At 41.3% G+C, this 13,223-nt stretch overlaps 1 protein-coding gene across 1 annotated transcript in view; it reads left to right on the top strand.

The window, feature by feature from the left end:
- The first annotated feature begins 6,154 nt into the window (after nucleotides 1-6,154).
- Nucleotides 6,155-13,223, top strand: part of THSD7B (thrombospondin type 1 domain containing 7B) — a 936,033-nt gene continuing 928,964 nt past the window's right edge. The window contains exon 1 of the mRNA XM_045298904.1: nucleotides 6,155-6,293. Coding sequence (XP_045154839.1) covers nucleotides 6,155-6,293 — 139 coding nt within the window. The remainder of the gene's footprint in view (nucleotides 6,294-13,223) is intronic.

The following is a 13,223-nucleotide window of genomic DNA, read 5'->3' as shown; positions in this document are numbered from 1 at the left end:
GTTATGAAATATCCTGTCATCTCCAGGCTGAGGTTACAGCTGCATGAAACAGGGAGGGCGAACCTTGCTTTCTCCCTCACAGGGTCATGTGAATCTTTAATGGGTCTTGCGGAATGGAGTGCATTTATTTAGCTCTTCAGAAATATGACACAGAGTCACAAGACTGGAAGGTTGAAAAATCATCTTCCGATCCTTTGCCACAGGGCAGATGGCAAACAGGCCATCCCTTCAATATTGCTAGTGTGAAGGCTGTCCTGGACACTGAGAGGACAATGGCAATGGTAAATCACAACAGCTGGTTGTGCGAGCTCATTCTCACACAGGCACTCCTCTGCTCACTTTCCATCCACTCTTTGATTCTCTGCCTCCCACTTTTCCTCAAGTCCAAGACTCACTGGACAGCAGCCCTCTTCCTTGGTAGATAAGGGTTCTCAGGCTATGAGGTCAGGTGACTTGCCAGGGTGCACCAGGTATGATGTCATGAAATGATCTGAGTTATGGTGTCAGGCCTGTTTTTGTAGTCCAGCTTTGGACAATAGTTCATAGATAGTAGCATACAGTAAGCACAGTATAAAAGGTGACCTGGAACGCACAAGATTGAATCTGAACTTAGACAGCTGGGGGCAGAGACATGCTTCCAAGATGTCTCCAGCAGTGTCTAGTTAACTGAGGGCCCCGGTTATTCAGTGGGAGAGTCTTGCTTTCCATCCTGGAGACCCCAGTTTGGTTATTGGGCTACAGGCCCCGTGAGCAGCCACCACCTAGGTGCTAAGAATGTTTCTGGGGAGCTTCCGGACTAAGATGGACTAGAAAGGTGTTCTATTTTCAGCAATCAGCCAATGAAAACCTATGGGTCACAGTGTTCAATTTGTGATCATGGGGATGGAGCTGGGTCAGCAACACTTTGGTCTGCATGGACTCAGTCCACCCTGTGTTGAGGTTGGACACCTGGCAGCTAACTACAATATTGGTAACATGACCCTGATCACTGAATTCATCTCAACAGTGGGTGCCCGTTCCTCTGCACAGCGCCCATGAGATGGCGCTCTCAGGTTACGCACAGTCACACTTTCCTTTTTCGCTTACTCATTGCTGTGCCTTTAGGCTGAAAGAAAATTGCAAATGTTTTTTTTTTTTTTTAATTTTATTTTAAATTTTGTGCCTTTTAAATATTCAAGGACTTCACTACAAGAATACATTTGATGAAAATGAAGTGTAAGACACATTTTTCATAGCTTGAATGGCCTTTAAATGATTTGAAAGCGGGAGCTCAAGGGAAAGACTGGTTTTTCTTTCTCTTAGCATTCATCACTTTCGAGCGAACATTGCAAATATGTGTTAGATGCTAAGATAAGTAAGTAAGTTGATCTGGAAACTCAACGACCTTCATCATATACATTATTCATGCTATTGTGGGAGGAACATGTTTTCTGCATTATATATATATTTATCATAGTTTCAGAAAATTTCCATTTGTCTTATACAAACTGAGAGGTAGGCTCTCTGAATTGTTTCTTGCTTCCTCTCATTCTGTGTAGAGTGAGTTCTTGTCTAGATTCTAAATTGATCAGTAGCAGAAGGAGATTCTGTGTCTTCCAAGGAATAATTTAATGAGTTTTTGGTTCTGAAAAAAAGAGAAGAAACATAGTTCAGTGAAGTCAGAAAACCCTGGGTTCAAATTCCTTCCCAATCGAATTGCCAGCTCAGTAAGCTATGCTTTGCCCTAAAACTTAGGAAAAGGAAAATGATGAGATGTAGAGTTTTACAAAGTACAGATACTAGAAATCTATGGATGGTCTGAGGAACAGGCTTGCTGTGCTGTGGCACACTAAATTGAAAAGATTTCCCTCATTCTCTAAGATCTTCACTTCCGATTTCTTGGTCAAGGACAGTCTTAGGTTTCCTACTGGTCCTTTGCCTTGTCAGTTAGTGAGATCCTGGAATAGGAGTGCCAGAGGCTCTCCAGCCCCTCTGCCCAGGTACCTTCCAGTGAGTGTTGGGTCCCTTGTTGTTATCGGATGCTGTAGGGTTGGATCCCGGCTCATGGCAACTCCAAGCACAGTGCTAGCCATTCCTGTGTTATCCCCATGGTTGCTGTGAATGGAATTATTATTCATAGGGCTTTGATTTGCTGGGTTTTGGATGTATAACCAGCCCCTTTAACCAATTTGTGAAGCCATGGTGGTATGGTGGTTATGTACTAGGCTTCAATCTGCAAGGTTGGCACTTAAATACCACCAGCAGCTCCTGGGGAGAAAGAGTGGACTTTCTACTTCCATAAACAGTTACTGTCTCAGAAACTGACAGGGGGTGCTATGAGTCAGCATTTCCTTGATTGCAATGAGTTTGGTTTGATTTGGTTATCCAATTCATCCTAGTCTGGAAACTCTATGGAAACCTGTTCATTTTCCACTGACAGACAAGTCATGGACATAGGTGTAGTGATTGGTCAGGAATCAAGCCCTGGCCTGCCACATGGAAGATAGGAATGAGTCACGATATGCCTCATTGAGCCATGATATGCCTCACTGTTGACTGTGTTCATAGGTGAACACAATAGGGGCTCTAAAGGTACTAGGACTCTTTGCAGAGTCAGCCCAGGGCTCTAAGCTGATGATGAAGTCCGAGAAGACTGAGACTATTAGCAGCCTATGTTAAGTTGAATAGCAGTGGTTTTCATTGGCAATTAAAACCCAAAGATTGATGCCAAATTACTTTACTCAGAACTTAGAATATAGCTGTGTAGAATAAGCATCTATGAATTCTTAGCTAATCATTTCAGCTCAGGATGGTCTGAAGTTCTGATTTTTTAAACCTGATTTTGCCTCCAGCATTTGTAGGTAAGGACTTTTCTTCCTCCTGTAGATTTTTTCTCCCCAGGGTTTGAATATATTTTTAGCTAGACTAAATGCATGTCTCCCACTAATGAAGTGAACAAAGCCATTTTCTATACCCTGATGACTTCATGTCATGAGGAGTAGACAGCTGGTTCTACTAGTTACTTACTTGGTTAACTTTGGAAATAATAGCTCTGGATCAATTTCGGTAAAACACAAGTCATCTGTTTTATCAAAAGCCCTTTGATGGTGTGTTGACTTAAACCATCATTATACAGAAAGCTACCGCATTTGGTGTCCCAGGAGTGGACTTTTCAACTAATTTGCTTTGTAGAATTCACTAGGAGGTCATACTGTATGTTGGGGTAATATGCAGATTTATAAAAACTACTTCAGTGAAGCAATTGGCAATGACATATGTTGAAATATGTTCTGAATTGTTACATAGAATTTGAGGCCATACACTCCCATTATTTTGCATATTCTGAAGAAAAGTCTTTGTTGGTTTCTGTGGAAGATAACGTCTCGGCTTAAGGCATTTTCTGAGTTTGCTTTTTAGCAGCAATGGAATGCCCATTTATTGAGAAAAAAAGAAGTAAAAATCAATTCGCATCCAACTATTTACACTCATTGCACCCCGTGTGGCCCAGGGTAGCACTTTGCTCCACACAGTATTCAATGCTGCTTTGTGTGCACCAGGCATTCCCTTTGAAGTACCTCTGGGTGAGCTCATATTTTCCATATTTTGATAAACAGTGCTAACTGTTTGCACCACCCAGGGACTCCACAAAGGACTTAGGAAAACTTTAAGTTATCATGGTCAATTCCCTGCCCACCTTTTACTCAGTTGCTTCATAAGCCATATGGGATTGCCAAGAGAAACTTGAAATATCTATAGTACAGGGATTGTGTGTGTGTATGTGTGTGTGGATTCATGTATGAAATAAATGGCTGTTTAATGCACGATGTTCAAAAGTGTCTCTTCGAAGTTGTCACAATTCACAGTATGGACAGATACTAAGCTTACATGGGAGCATGTAGATGTGAGTTGAGATGTGAGTTGAGTGGTTCTGGCTGGAAGTGGGATCCTTTTCCTACATACAACCAACAGAACCCATAGCTTGTCCATTTGACAAAGCAGGCACTGTCTGGCACACACGTATGCCCATGGCTGCCCTCTGTTCCTGTCTACTCTCTGGGGATCTCCTTAGTCTCTTCTCTAGGTTTACCATAGCTGTACCTCTGGATGTGTCCCTTTCTATCACGTGGAACATTGGGTCAATAGGTGTAGAATGTACTTCCTGCTGGCGATGTTGGTGTCAGTGAACATTGGTGTGCACAGTGTCCTATGCGTGCATGTAGCTTGGACTACTGTCCACTGGGCCCAGGACCATGCCTGTAGCTGAGAACAATTCAGGTTGTATAATACTATGCTAATTAAAAAATATGTGTACCTCAGAAATGGATACCTTCTTCTTATTTATGCAAAACTTCCCTAAGAACTAGCAATAGATTTCAAGTAAACAATAATTTTTACATCTTTCCATTCTGTTCAACCTTTATCACAAACACTGCTATATTGAGTCAATCTTAATGTTTCCTACCAGGAGGTGTGGGCTGTTCATTGGTCTGGGGTGGAAATATTAGAACTCTGTCCAAAGATTCCCTCCAAATGTCCAACAGACCACTCTTCTGGGGTAAAGAGTCAAGCAAGCAGATTCTAACTTGCTTCAATCAGCTTCTTATTGTGCTAGATATTGCCGTGGTATACAGAAGCAAACTACTACTAAAAATTGTAAACACCCCTTTTCCAATTATTCTCTTCATTCCTAGATGAAGACAGTGCATCAGAGAGCTGTATACTTGAACTTCACTGCTTGACTCTGTGTAGAATCATGTCTTAGTGACTTATACTGTACCCTTGGAGTGTATCAGAAGTGCCATGAGACTAGGCTGTATATAACTTGCCTTTGTCTGTTTTATGGTGAAGGGATGCTGTTCAGGACATAGTTCAGCACATCATATGTATTGATGGGGACTCCCAGGGTGAATTTCATCAGTCCCTGGTAGCAGGGCACTGTCTTCTCCTTAAAAAAAGAAAAAAAGAAAAGAAAGAGCAAAATTTAATCCTATGTTATATGCTAAACATAGTTGATATCCTACCCCCCACCTCCACCTTTTTTCCCTAGGGGACTCACCTTTAGCAATTTGATGGGTATATTCTTCCTTTCTCAAGTCCTCCTCCTCCTATGACTATATATTCCTATATACTTTCTACTGGAGTTGAGGGGGTACAAAAAAACGCCGGAATTACGCTGGACAGAGTGGAGCTTTTGTAGTACATGTTTCCCCGCTAGGTGAGCATTGAGCGACTCGCTGTGAGTTAGTGCACTCAGTGATGTCAACTGGGAAGGTTCTCCCTGAGCATAGTGAATTTTTTTGTGAAAGCAGTTTTGGTCTAACCTCATTTTTTGTGATGGCTGATTTAAGAGAACAATGTGCAGCTGTGAAATTTTGTTTCTGCTAGGAAATATGCCACAGAAACGGTTGCAATGTTGCACACAGCTTATAAATACAGTGCGACAGCAGAAACTCAAGTCTATGAGTGGTTTTCTCATTTCAAAAGAGGTGAAATGTCAGTTGATGACAACCCTCGTTCTGGATATCCATCAACTTCCTGAACGGGCAAAAATGTCGACTTTTCCTGCATGTGGAATTCATTTCAACAGGTCAGACTGTTAATCAAGTGTTCTATTTAGAGGTTCTGAAAAGATTCTGTAATGGTGTGTGACAAAAAAGGCCTGATTTGTTGCAGACGGGAGACTGTTTTTGCCACCACGGCAATGCACCTGTTCATGCAGCCATCTCAGTGAGTCAGTTTACGGAAAAAACCGTGTGCCTCTCTTGCCCCACACACTTTACTCACCTGACTGCACTCTGTGGCACCTCCCCCTAAGGACCGGCCTTGGCTGGGTGGGTGAGTGGAACCCCAGTGCCCCTGGCTGAGCAGAAGGGACTAGACCACGTATTTGCCAGCCGTTCTCGCAAAATGAAAAGCAAACTGATGGAGGGACCGTGGTATCCATAGACCTGAGGAGAATGGCTAAAGATTGGAAACATGGTCAATTAATGATTGACCTTAGAATTTGAGATTTTGTGCCATTTTCTTTGATATTTATGGAAAATTTTAGAATACCATCACATGAAAGTTTCCAATAGCCAAAATGAGTTTTTATCATTTCCATACAGATGAAATTGATCTGATTTCCCCTTTTCCCTTAGGATTAGAGAAGCGAAGAGACGGGCAAATCCGAAGAATGTTTCCACGGGGTAACCTGGCTGTCACTCCCTGGGTCCGGAGAAGCGTGAGCGCGCTGGTCTTATTCCTCTCCCTCCCGCTGTGTCGCGCAGCTCATTTGGAAGGCAAAACGGAGAATCAGTTCATCTGGAAGCCAGGTAGGAACGTCCTGGTGGTGCCTTTGTCCGATTCTCATTACTGAGAAGAACATTCTTTCCAGTTTTGTTCTAATTTATGGAGTAGGGGAGAATATCCAGAGAGGAAGAATTGACTCTCCTTTATAATAAAGCTTAGATTGAATTTTTATTCCCGCATAATTGTCCCCTCCAACCGTGATGCTTGTTATCCTTCGGAATTTTCATGTTGTTGTCCATTAAAGTTAGGATTTCCATAGTTACATCTGCTTCTCCATTGTCAACTATCTCACCACCGTGAGCACATTTGTAGCAAAAGTGACATCTGAATTGAGCTGCTACCCTCAGCTAAAAATGATTTGGATCAGTTGGGCATGTGTCTTTCTTTGGGGGTTCAAACTAGCTAGCAATTTATCATTCAGTACTTCCAGGCATTGATCCGTAATATCTAGGTTTCAGAGCATGAAAAATTATCTTCACAACTTTGTTCATTAGTTGTAACTATAAAGTCACCTTAATGTATTTTGCGATACTTTACTCCCTCACATATAATCCTTCCTGCCTGTGAAAACATTGTATTGAATCTTGGAGACTTGTGTATAATGCATGCGCTTCTCTCAATATTTTCTTAATTGGACTGTGGGAAATATCTGTAATGCTTAATTTCAAAGCCTAATAATTTATTAACTACAATTATGGAAATTAGAAATCCCCAAACATCTTGGCTCTTTGTATTATTGATAGTTTTTTTTTGCTCCAGATTTTAATTTTCTTAAAGTATCACAATCAGATCATTTAAGATATTTATTACTGTTTCCAAGGGTCCATTCTTGCAGATATGGATAACTTATTCACTTACTATATTGGACTTGAAAGACATTATGTCATAGAAGATCTATGGTCCTCACAGAGTTTTCAATTTGGTCTCATCATCTGTAAATTAAATAGACTGCAAACATATTGTGTCATCACGGGAATATGGATAAAAATGATATTTGTAATATTTAAGTAACTGCAAAAATGAAAGTGAATTATGCTCTACAGTATATTAAGTGAAAAACCTAGCATCATTAGAGATACAGTCTGGAAGAAATGTAATTGCATTAAAGCTCCTATAAATTAATTTAATTATAGGCTCTAACACTGAACTAGTGATTTGTATTTTCCCCTCATGGTCGTTTTAGGAAGCTGTGGAGATAGTTTCAAAAGTCAACATTGCATTTCTGTGAATAGAGCTATTTTATTTTAATCCCAAAAGATCAGACATTTTACCAAATCAGAATAAATGCTTTTATTTGACTATATTCCTGTCTAAAGTTTTCAAGAAATGCAATTAAAATGGGAAGTGTGAGTTTTGAAACATGATGAAAGTGGTTAAGAGACTGTGCTTATTTTGACATTGCATGTAAATTAAGCACGCTTTTCTCTACATGGGCCATTGGATCAGGGCGATGCAGACCTGCATGGCAGGGGACGCGTTCTTTGAACACTGTCAGACTTGAGTTTCAGAAGTGAGAATCTTTTCTATCCCTTGCGATGCATTCTCCAAGATGGGCGTCCAGGCTGTCACTCTCATGCCTTGGTTTTCACCGTCACCTGCTCTCCGGCAAGTGTCAGCAAAAGGTGATTCGGCCAATGGTAATGGTCTGTTATTTCCCACGTAGATTTCTAAAATTATAATCTAATTATTTGTACCTTGACAAAATCTAAAATACTGAAATAAGCTTAAAGGCACATAATTTAAAATCCCCTAAATCCCAGTTTCCATTATTTGATGTACCCATTAGAAATTTTGGGGGGTATAAATGTGTGTGTGTGTGTGTTTACCATATATACTTGTGTATAAGCAGAGTTTTTCAGCACATTTTAAATGCAATTTTTGTGGTAAAATTAGGTGTCTCATCTGATATTCGGGCCAGCTTATACTTGAGTATATACCGCATATAAATAACAACAATGCACATATACATAGATGCTGATGATGAATTAGAGTGTTGCCAAGAAAAATGGGCACAAAGTAGATAATTAATAAATGTTTACCAAAAGGATTATTTTAAAGACTGGGAAAGTGAGCGCAGGCAAAGGTTTGTGCAGGACCCCTGAACTAGGATCCCTGATGGGTTTTACCACTTCTAGGCCTGTGGCAGGCATCCCAAGGAGGCATAAGAGGTTGAGAACTAAACTAGTAAGCAAATGGTTGGCAGTTTGAATCTACCCAGAGATGCCTCCAAACAAAGACTTGATAGGTTGCTCCCCCAAATGCCCAGTCTTGAAAACCCTACAGAGAGCAGTTGTACTTTGTTTTCAACAGCAACTGGCTTGGACTTTTGTTGTGTTTTTTTTACCTGCCCCAGTTGCCATCTAGTAATGTGTTAGGCGGGATTATCTAGATAAAGAAATCCAGTGACAAGAAAGAACTGATATCAAGAAGTCATTATATAGCAAGAAGGCCTCCTAGCCCAATCCCACTCCTGTCCATAAGCCAATGGTAGCCCCGAAGTCCCTCTTCCGATCCACATAGCTGCAGGTTGATGATGCAGAAAGGTGAAGCAGGAAGAACACAGGCCAGTGAGTGCAGTTGCCTGGGTCCAAGGTGGGTGGAAACATGAAAGAGTGTCAGCAGCTCTTGCGGTCAGGCTGTTCACACTGAGGCAGGCAGAGGAGGTGGGCAGAGTCCCAGCAAGCAGAAAGGGGAAGGGGCTGAGAGAGACGGGGAGGTTCCCAGCTTCTCCCTAATAATAAGGCCACACCTGCTAGGAGAACTAAACTAGTTATCATCAAGCTCTGACCATTGGACTCCACCTCTATATGTTCATGAAAATTCAAGTTGACATAGATTACCCAAGTACCACAAGTAGATTCTAACACATGGTGAACTTATGAATAAAACTCTGTTTCACTGGGCTCTCTTCCTTCCTTTTTGCTTGTATTTTTTGAACTTTTATTGTAATCTAAGAGAAAGTTTACAGTACAAATTGATTTTTCCCTTCAGGAATTCACACACATTTAGTTTTGGGACATTGATTGCAATCCCCACAATGTAATAGCATTCTTCCAACTTCCTCTTTGAACATACCATTTTCCAATCATCCTCTTTCTTATTACTTTTTGTCTTCTGAGCTTTATTCTAGGCAAATACTGCCTTTTTTTATCTCATGTGTTTGATTGTTCCAAGGCATGACAATCTCCTTTGTGTTATTGTTCATCATTAGGCCTCTCCCTTGGCTAACAGCTGAGCCATGGGCATGAGTTCAGTTCCAAACTTGAAGGGTCTTTAGAGCCATAGTCGGGGGGAATCTCTCAGTCTATGTCAGACCAGTGGGAAGACCACTGGCTTTTATTTTACTATTTTGAATTTTCTTCCAGATTTTTCTTCAATTCCAAGTTTGATCGCTCTCAGAGTGGTCAGCTAAAGTAACCAGGCATCATCTGATTATTTGGGTCTCAGGGTCAGGGAAGTTGTAGTTTGTGTGCTTTTAATGGATAATTTTTCAGAAATAGATAATCTAGTCTCTATTTTGGTATACATCTGGGTACATGTAAATACCAGCTATAGATGGCTAGATCTGAAGATTCCTACTCTATACCGAACATGGATTCAGAAGAGGATGTGGAACAAGGGATATCTGATGTATCTTGACTGAACGGAATATAAAATGTTTCCTTGGCTATGCAAAGGCATATTACTGGTATGAAAAACTCTGCCCGAAATAGGGGACTCAAGAACACTAAATTGTTCTCACTCGGAACCTCGGCATCGATCAGAAGTAGTATTCTCCAACAGAATAAGGAGGTACTGCATGTTGTAAATCACTAAAGACATACTTCAGGGTTGAATCCTTTCACCAAATGATTTCATCTGTCTGGTGAGTAAATACTCCAAGAAGCTGAAGGACATTAAGCAGAGTATGGCATCTGGATTGTAGAAAGACTTTTTAACAACCAGCAATATGCAGATGACACAATCTAGCTTGCAGAAAGTAAAGCGAACCTGAAACGCTTCCTGACGAAGATTAAGGAATGCATACAGCCTTCAGTATGGATGATGACCCATGTCAATACAGAAAGATCCTCACAAATGGACCAAGCGACACATTAATGTTGACTAGAGGAAAGATCAAAGTTGCCAAGGATTTCATTTTACTTGGATCCACAAGTAGCAGTCATGGAAACAGCAATCAAGAAGTCAAAGGACCTATTGATTTGGTGACATGTGCTGCAAAATATAATATTTAAAGTGTTAAAGAGTAAGGATGTCACTTTACGGACTGAGGTGTGTCTGACTCAAGCCATGGTCTTTTCGATAACCTCAACTGCCTGTGGCTGCTGCACAATGACTAAGGAAGACCAAAGACTAGTTGAGGCAATTAAATTATGAGGTGGTGAGGAATACTGAAAATACCCTAGCCTGCCAGCACAGCATACACACCTGTTAGGGAGGCAGGACAGCCGGACGCTCCTTAGAGCATCCTGATTCGTAAAGTAGGGGGTCAGTGAAAAAGAGGAGCACCAGCAGTGAGATTCACTGACAGAGTGGCTGCAGCAATGGGGTCAGATGCAAGCACAGCTGGGGAGATGGTGCAGGGCTCTGCAAGTCTCCATTCTGGGGTAACCTTCTGTCTGTATGAGTGGGAAGCAGCACCACAGCACCTAACAACAACAACAATTACAAATGTATACAAACACACATTGTTTCATGCAGCTGGAATTGTATTCTTCATCCTTTTTTTTGCAGTTTGCATTTTTCTTTCTGTTTTAAAAATCTACTGGGGGCTCTTACAGCTCTAATGCTCTTATAACTTTCCATACATCAATTGTATCAAGCATATTTATACATATGTTGCCATCATCATTTTCTGAACATTTACTATTTGAGCCCTTGCTATAAGCTCCTCCCCCCCCCACCCCATGACCCCTTGATAAATTATAAATTAGTATTATTTTCATATCTTACACTGATCACTGTCTTCCTTCACCCACATTTCTGTTGTTCATCCCCCAGGGGTGGGGGGCAGGTGTTATGTGTCAATCATTGTGATCAGTTCCCCTTTTCTCCCCTCCTCCCTCCACCTTCTCCTACTGTCCTGGTATTGCTACTCCCATTTCTATTCCTGAGGGGTTTATCTGTCCTGGATAACTTACTGGCTCTGTCGTGAGCTCTTATATGTACAAATGTACATGCTGTGGTCTAGCCAGAACTGAAAGGCAAGACTGGGGTCATGATGGTAGTGGGTAAGTAAGCCTCAAAGAACCAGAGGGATATTGTATGTTTCATCAGTGCTGTACTGCGCCCTGGTTGACTCATCCCTTCCTTGTGTCTCTTCTGTGAGGGCATGTCCTATTTTCTACAGATGGGTTTTGGGTCTCTGCTCCAGCCCCCCTTTTCTCAACAATATACTTTCTTTTTGCTATGGGCCTCCTGGTGCCTGTTTCCAGATTTGGCGGACACCTCATGATCGCTTTGTGTGCTTTGTCTGTGTGGGCTTGTTGCTGCTCTGCTAGATGGCCACTTGTTTAACTTGAAGCCTTTAAGACATCAGATACTTTATCTTTTGATAGCCAGGCACAATCAGCTTTCTTCACTACATTTGCTTATGCACCCATTTTGTTTTCAGTGATCGTGTGGGGAGGGTGAGCATCACAGAATGCCAGGTTGTTAAAACAAAGTGTTCTTGTGTTGAGGGAGGGCTTGAGCAGAGGCCAAAACTCCATCCACTCCCTCAATGTATTGCCATATAAATATATGTACATAGACAAATACCTCTATTTTTATGAATTAATATATTTACATAAGCGAACACCTATGTTTATACCTCTATTCATAGCTTTGCCTTTTAGATCTTTTCTCCATTTCCTTTTACTTTCTTCCTGCCCCACCATCATGCTCGCACTTCTTCTGCCTCTTAGTACTTCCTCTCAGCTAGGTTGTTGTTGCTCCAACACCACCAGGATCTCTATGTCCTCCTAGTTGTTGATTTTAATTCCCTAGTTGTTCCCCTGTCCATGGCATTGTTTTCACACCACTCCTTTCCCCACTTCCTCCCAAGTCTCTCCAGGACCATTGGTCCCATTGCTTTCTCCTCTGGCTTGCTTCCCATGCCCGTCTTATATACGTAGGCAAAACAACAACGGAGGCAAAACAAAAAGAAAACAAAAGATTGAATAAAAATACAAAACAAAACAAAACCAACCAACAAAACCCCAAGATAGTATACATAATTTCAGTCTGTCTGTTGACCTTTATGACTATCTCCCCACCGGTCCTGGGGTATTGGGGAACTGCCCCTCCTAGCCTCAAGTCTATTTTGGGGGCTCCTCAGGGGTTTTGTGGCTTGGCTTTGCTCTCATTGGTGATCTGTTATATTCCTTTCTTGGTGCCCCCCTCCCCCTGTGGGGGTGGTCAGACCGGACTCACTCCAATGTCCTGATGAACGTTCCATATTGTGCACATTGACTCACCTCATTTTTCAATGGTTGCATAGCATTCTTTGATATTTTATTCAGTAATTATTGAAGCAATTTCCTTTTGCTTTATCTTATCTTTCCATATTGCTTGGAATTTCAGTGGTGTCTGGCTGTTTTGCTATTATAAATAATGTTGACATGAATGTAACATCACGTTAAAGGTAAGCAATAAATCAGTTGGAAAAGCCATAACCCCAAGTGCAATTCAGGATCATCTACTTCAAAGACAACCACAACATCTTAGAATAGGTTACCTAATTATGGATGCATTTTTTAAATTTCATTTTTATCATTACTATTATTTTGCTGTTTGAGTTTGTCTGGGTACTTCAGAGAAACAAATCCACAGAAACTCATGTATAAGAGAGAGTTTTATATAAAGGTTAAGTGCACATCAAGAAAACATTCCAACCCAGTGCTGCCCAAGCCCACAAGTCCAACATTAACTCATATGTCTGACACCAATCCACAAAGTCCTCCTCCATCTCA

Source organism: Echinops telfairi, unplaced genomic scaffold, assembly GCF_000313985.2.
Source record: "Echinops telfairi isolate 266 unplaced genomic scaffold, ASM31398v2 ScPeMD7_4;HRSCAF=17, whole genome shotgun sequence".
NCBI lineage: Eukaryota > Metazoa > Chordata > Mammalia > Afrosoricida > Tenrecidae > Echinops > Echinops telfairi.
Note: the sequence above shows the minus strand (reverse complement) of the source record. Positions and strands in the feature narration are given on the sequence as shown.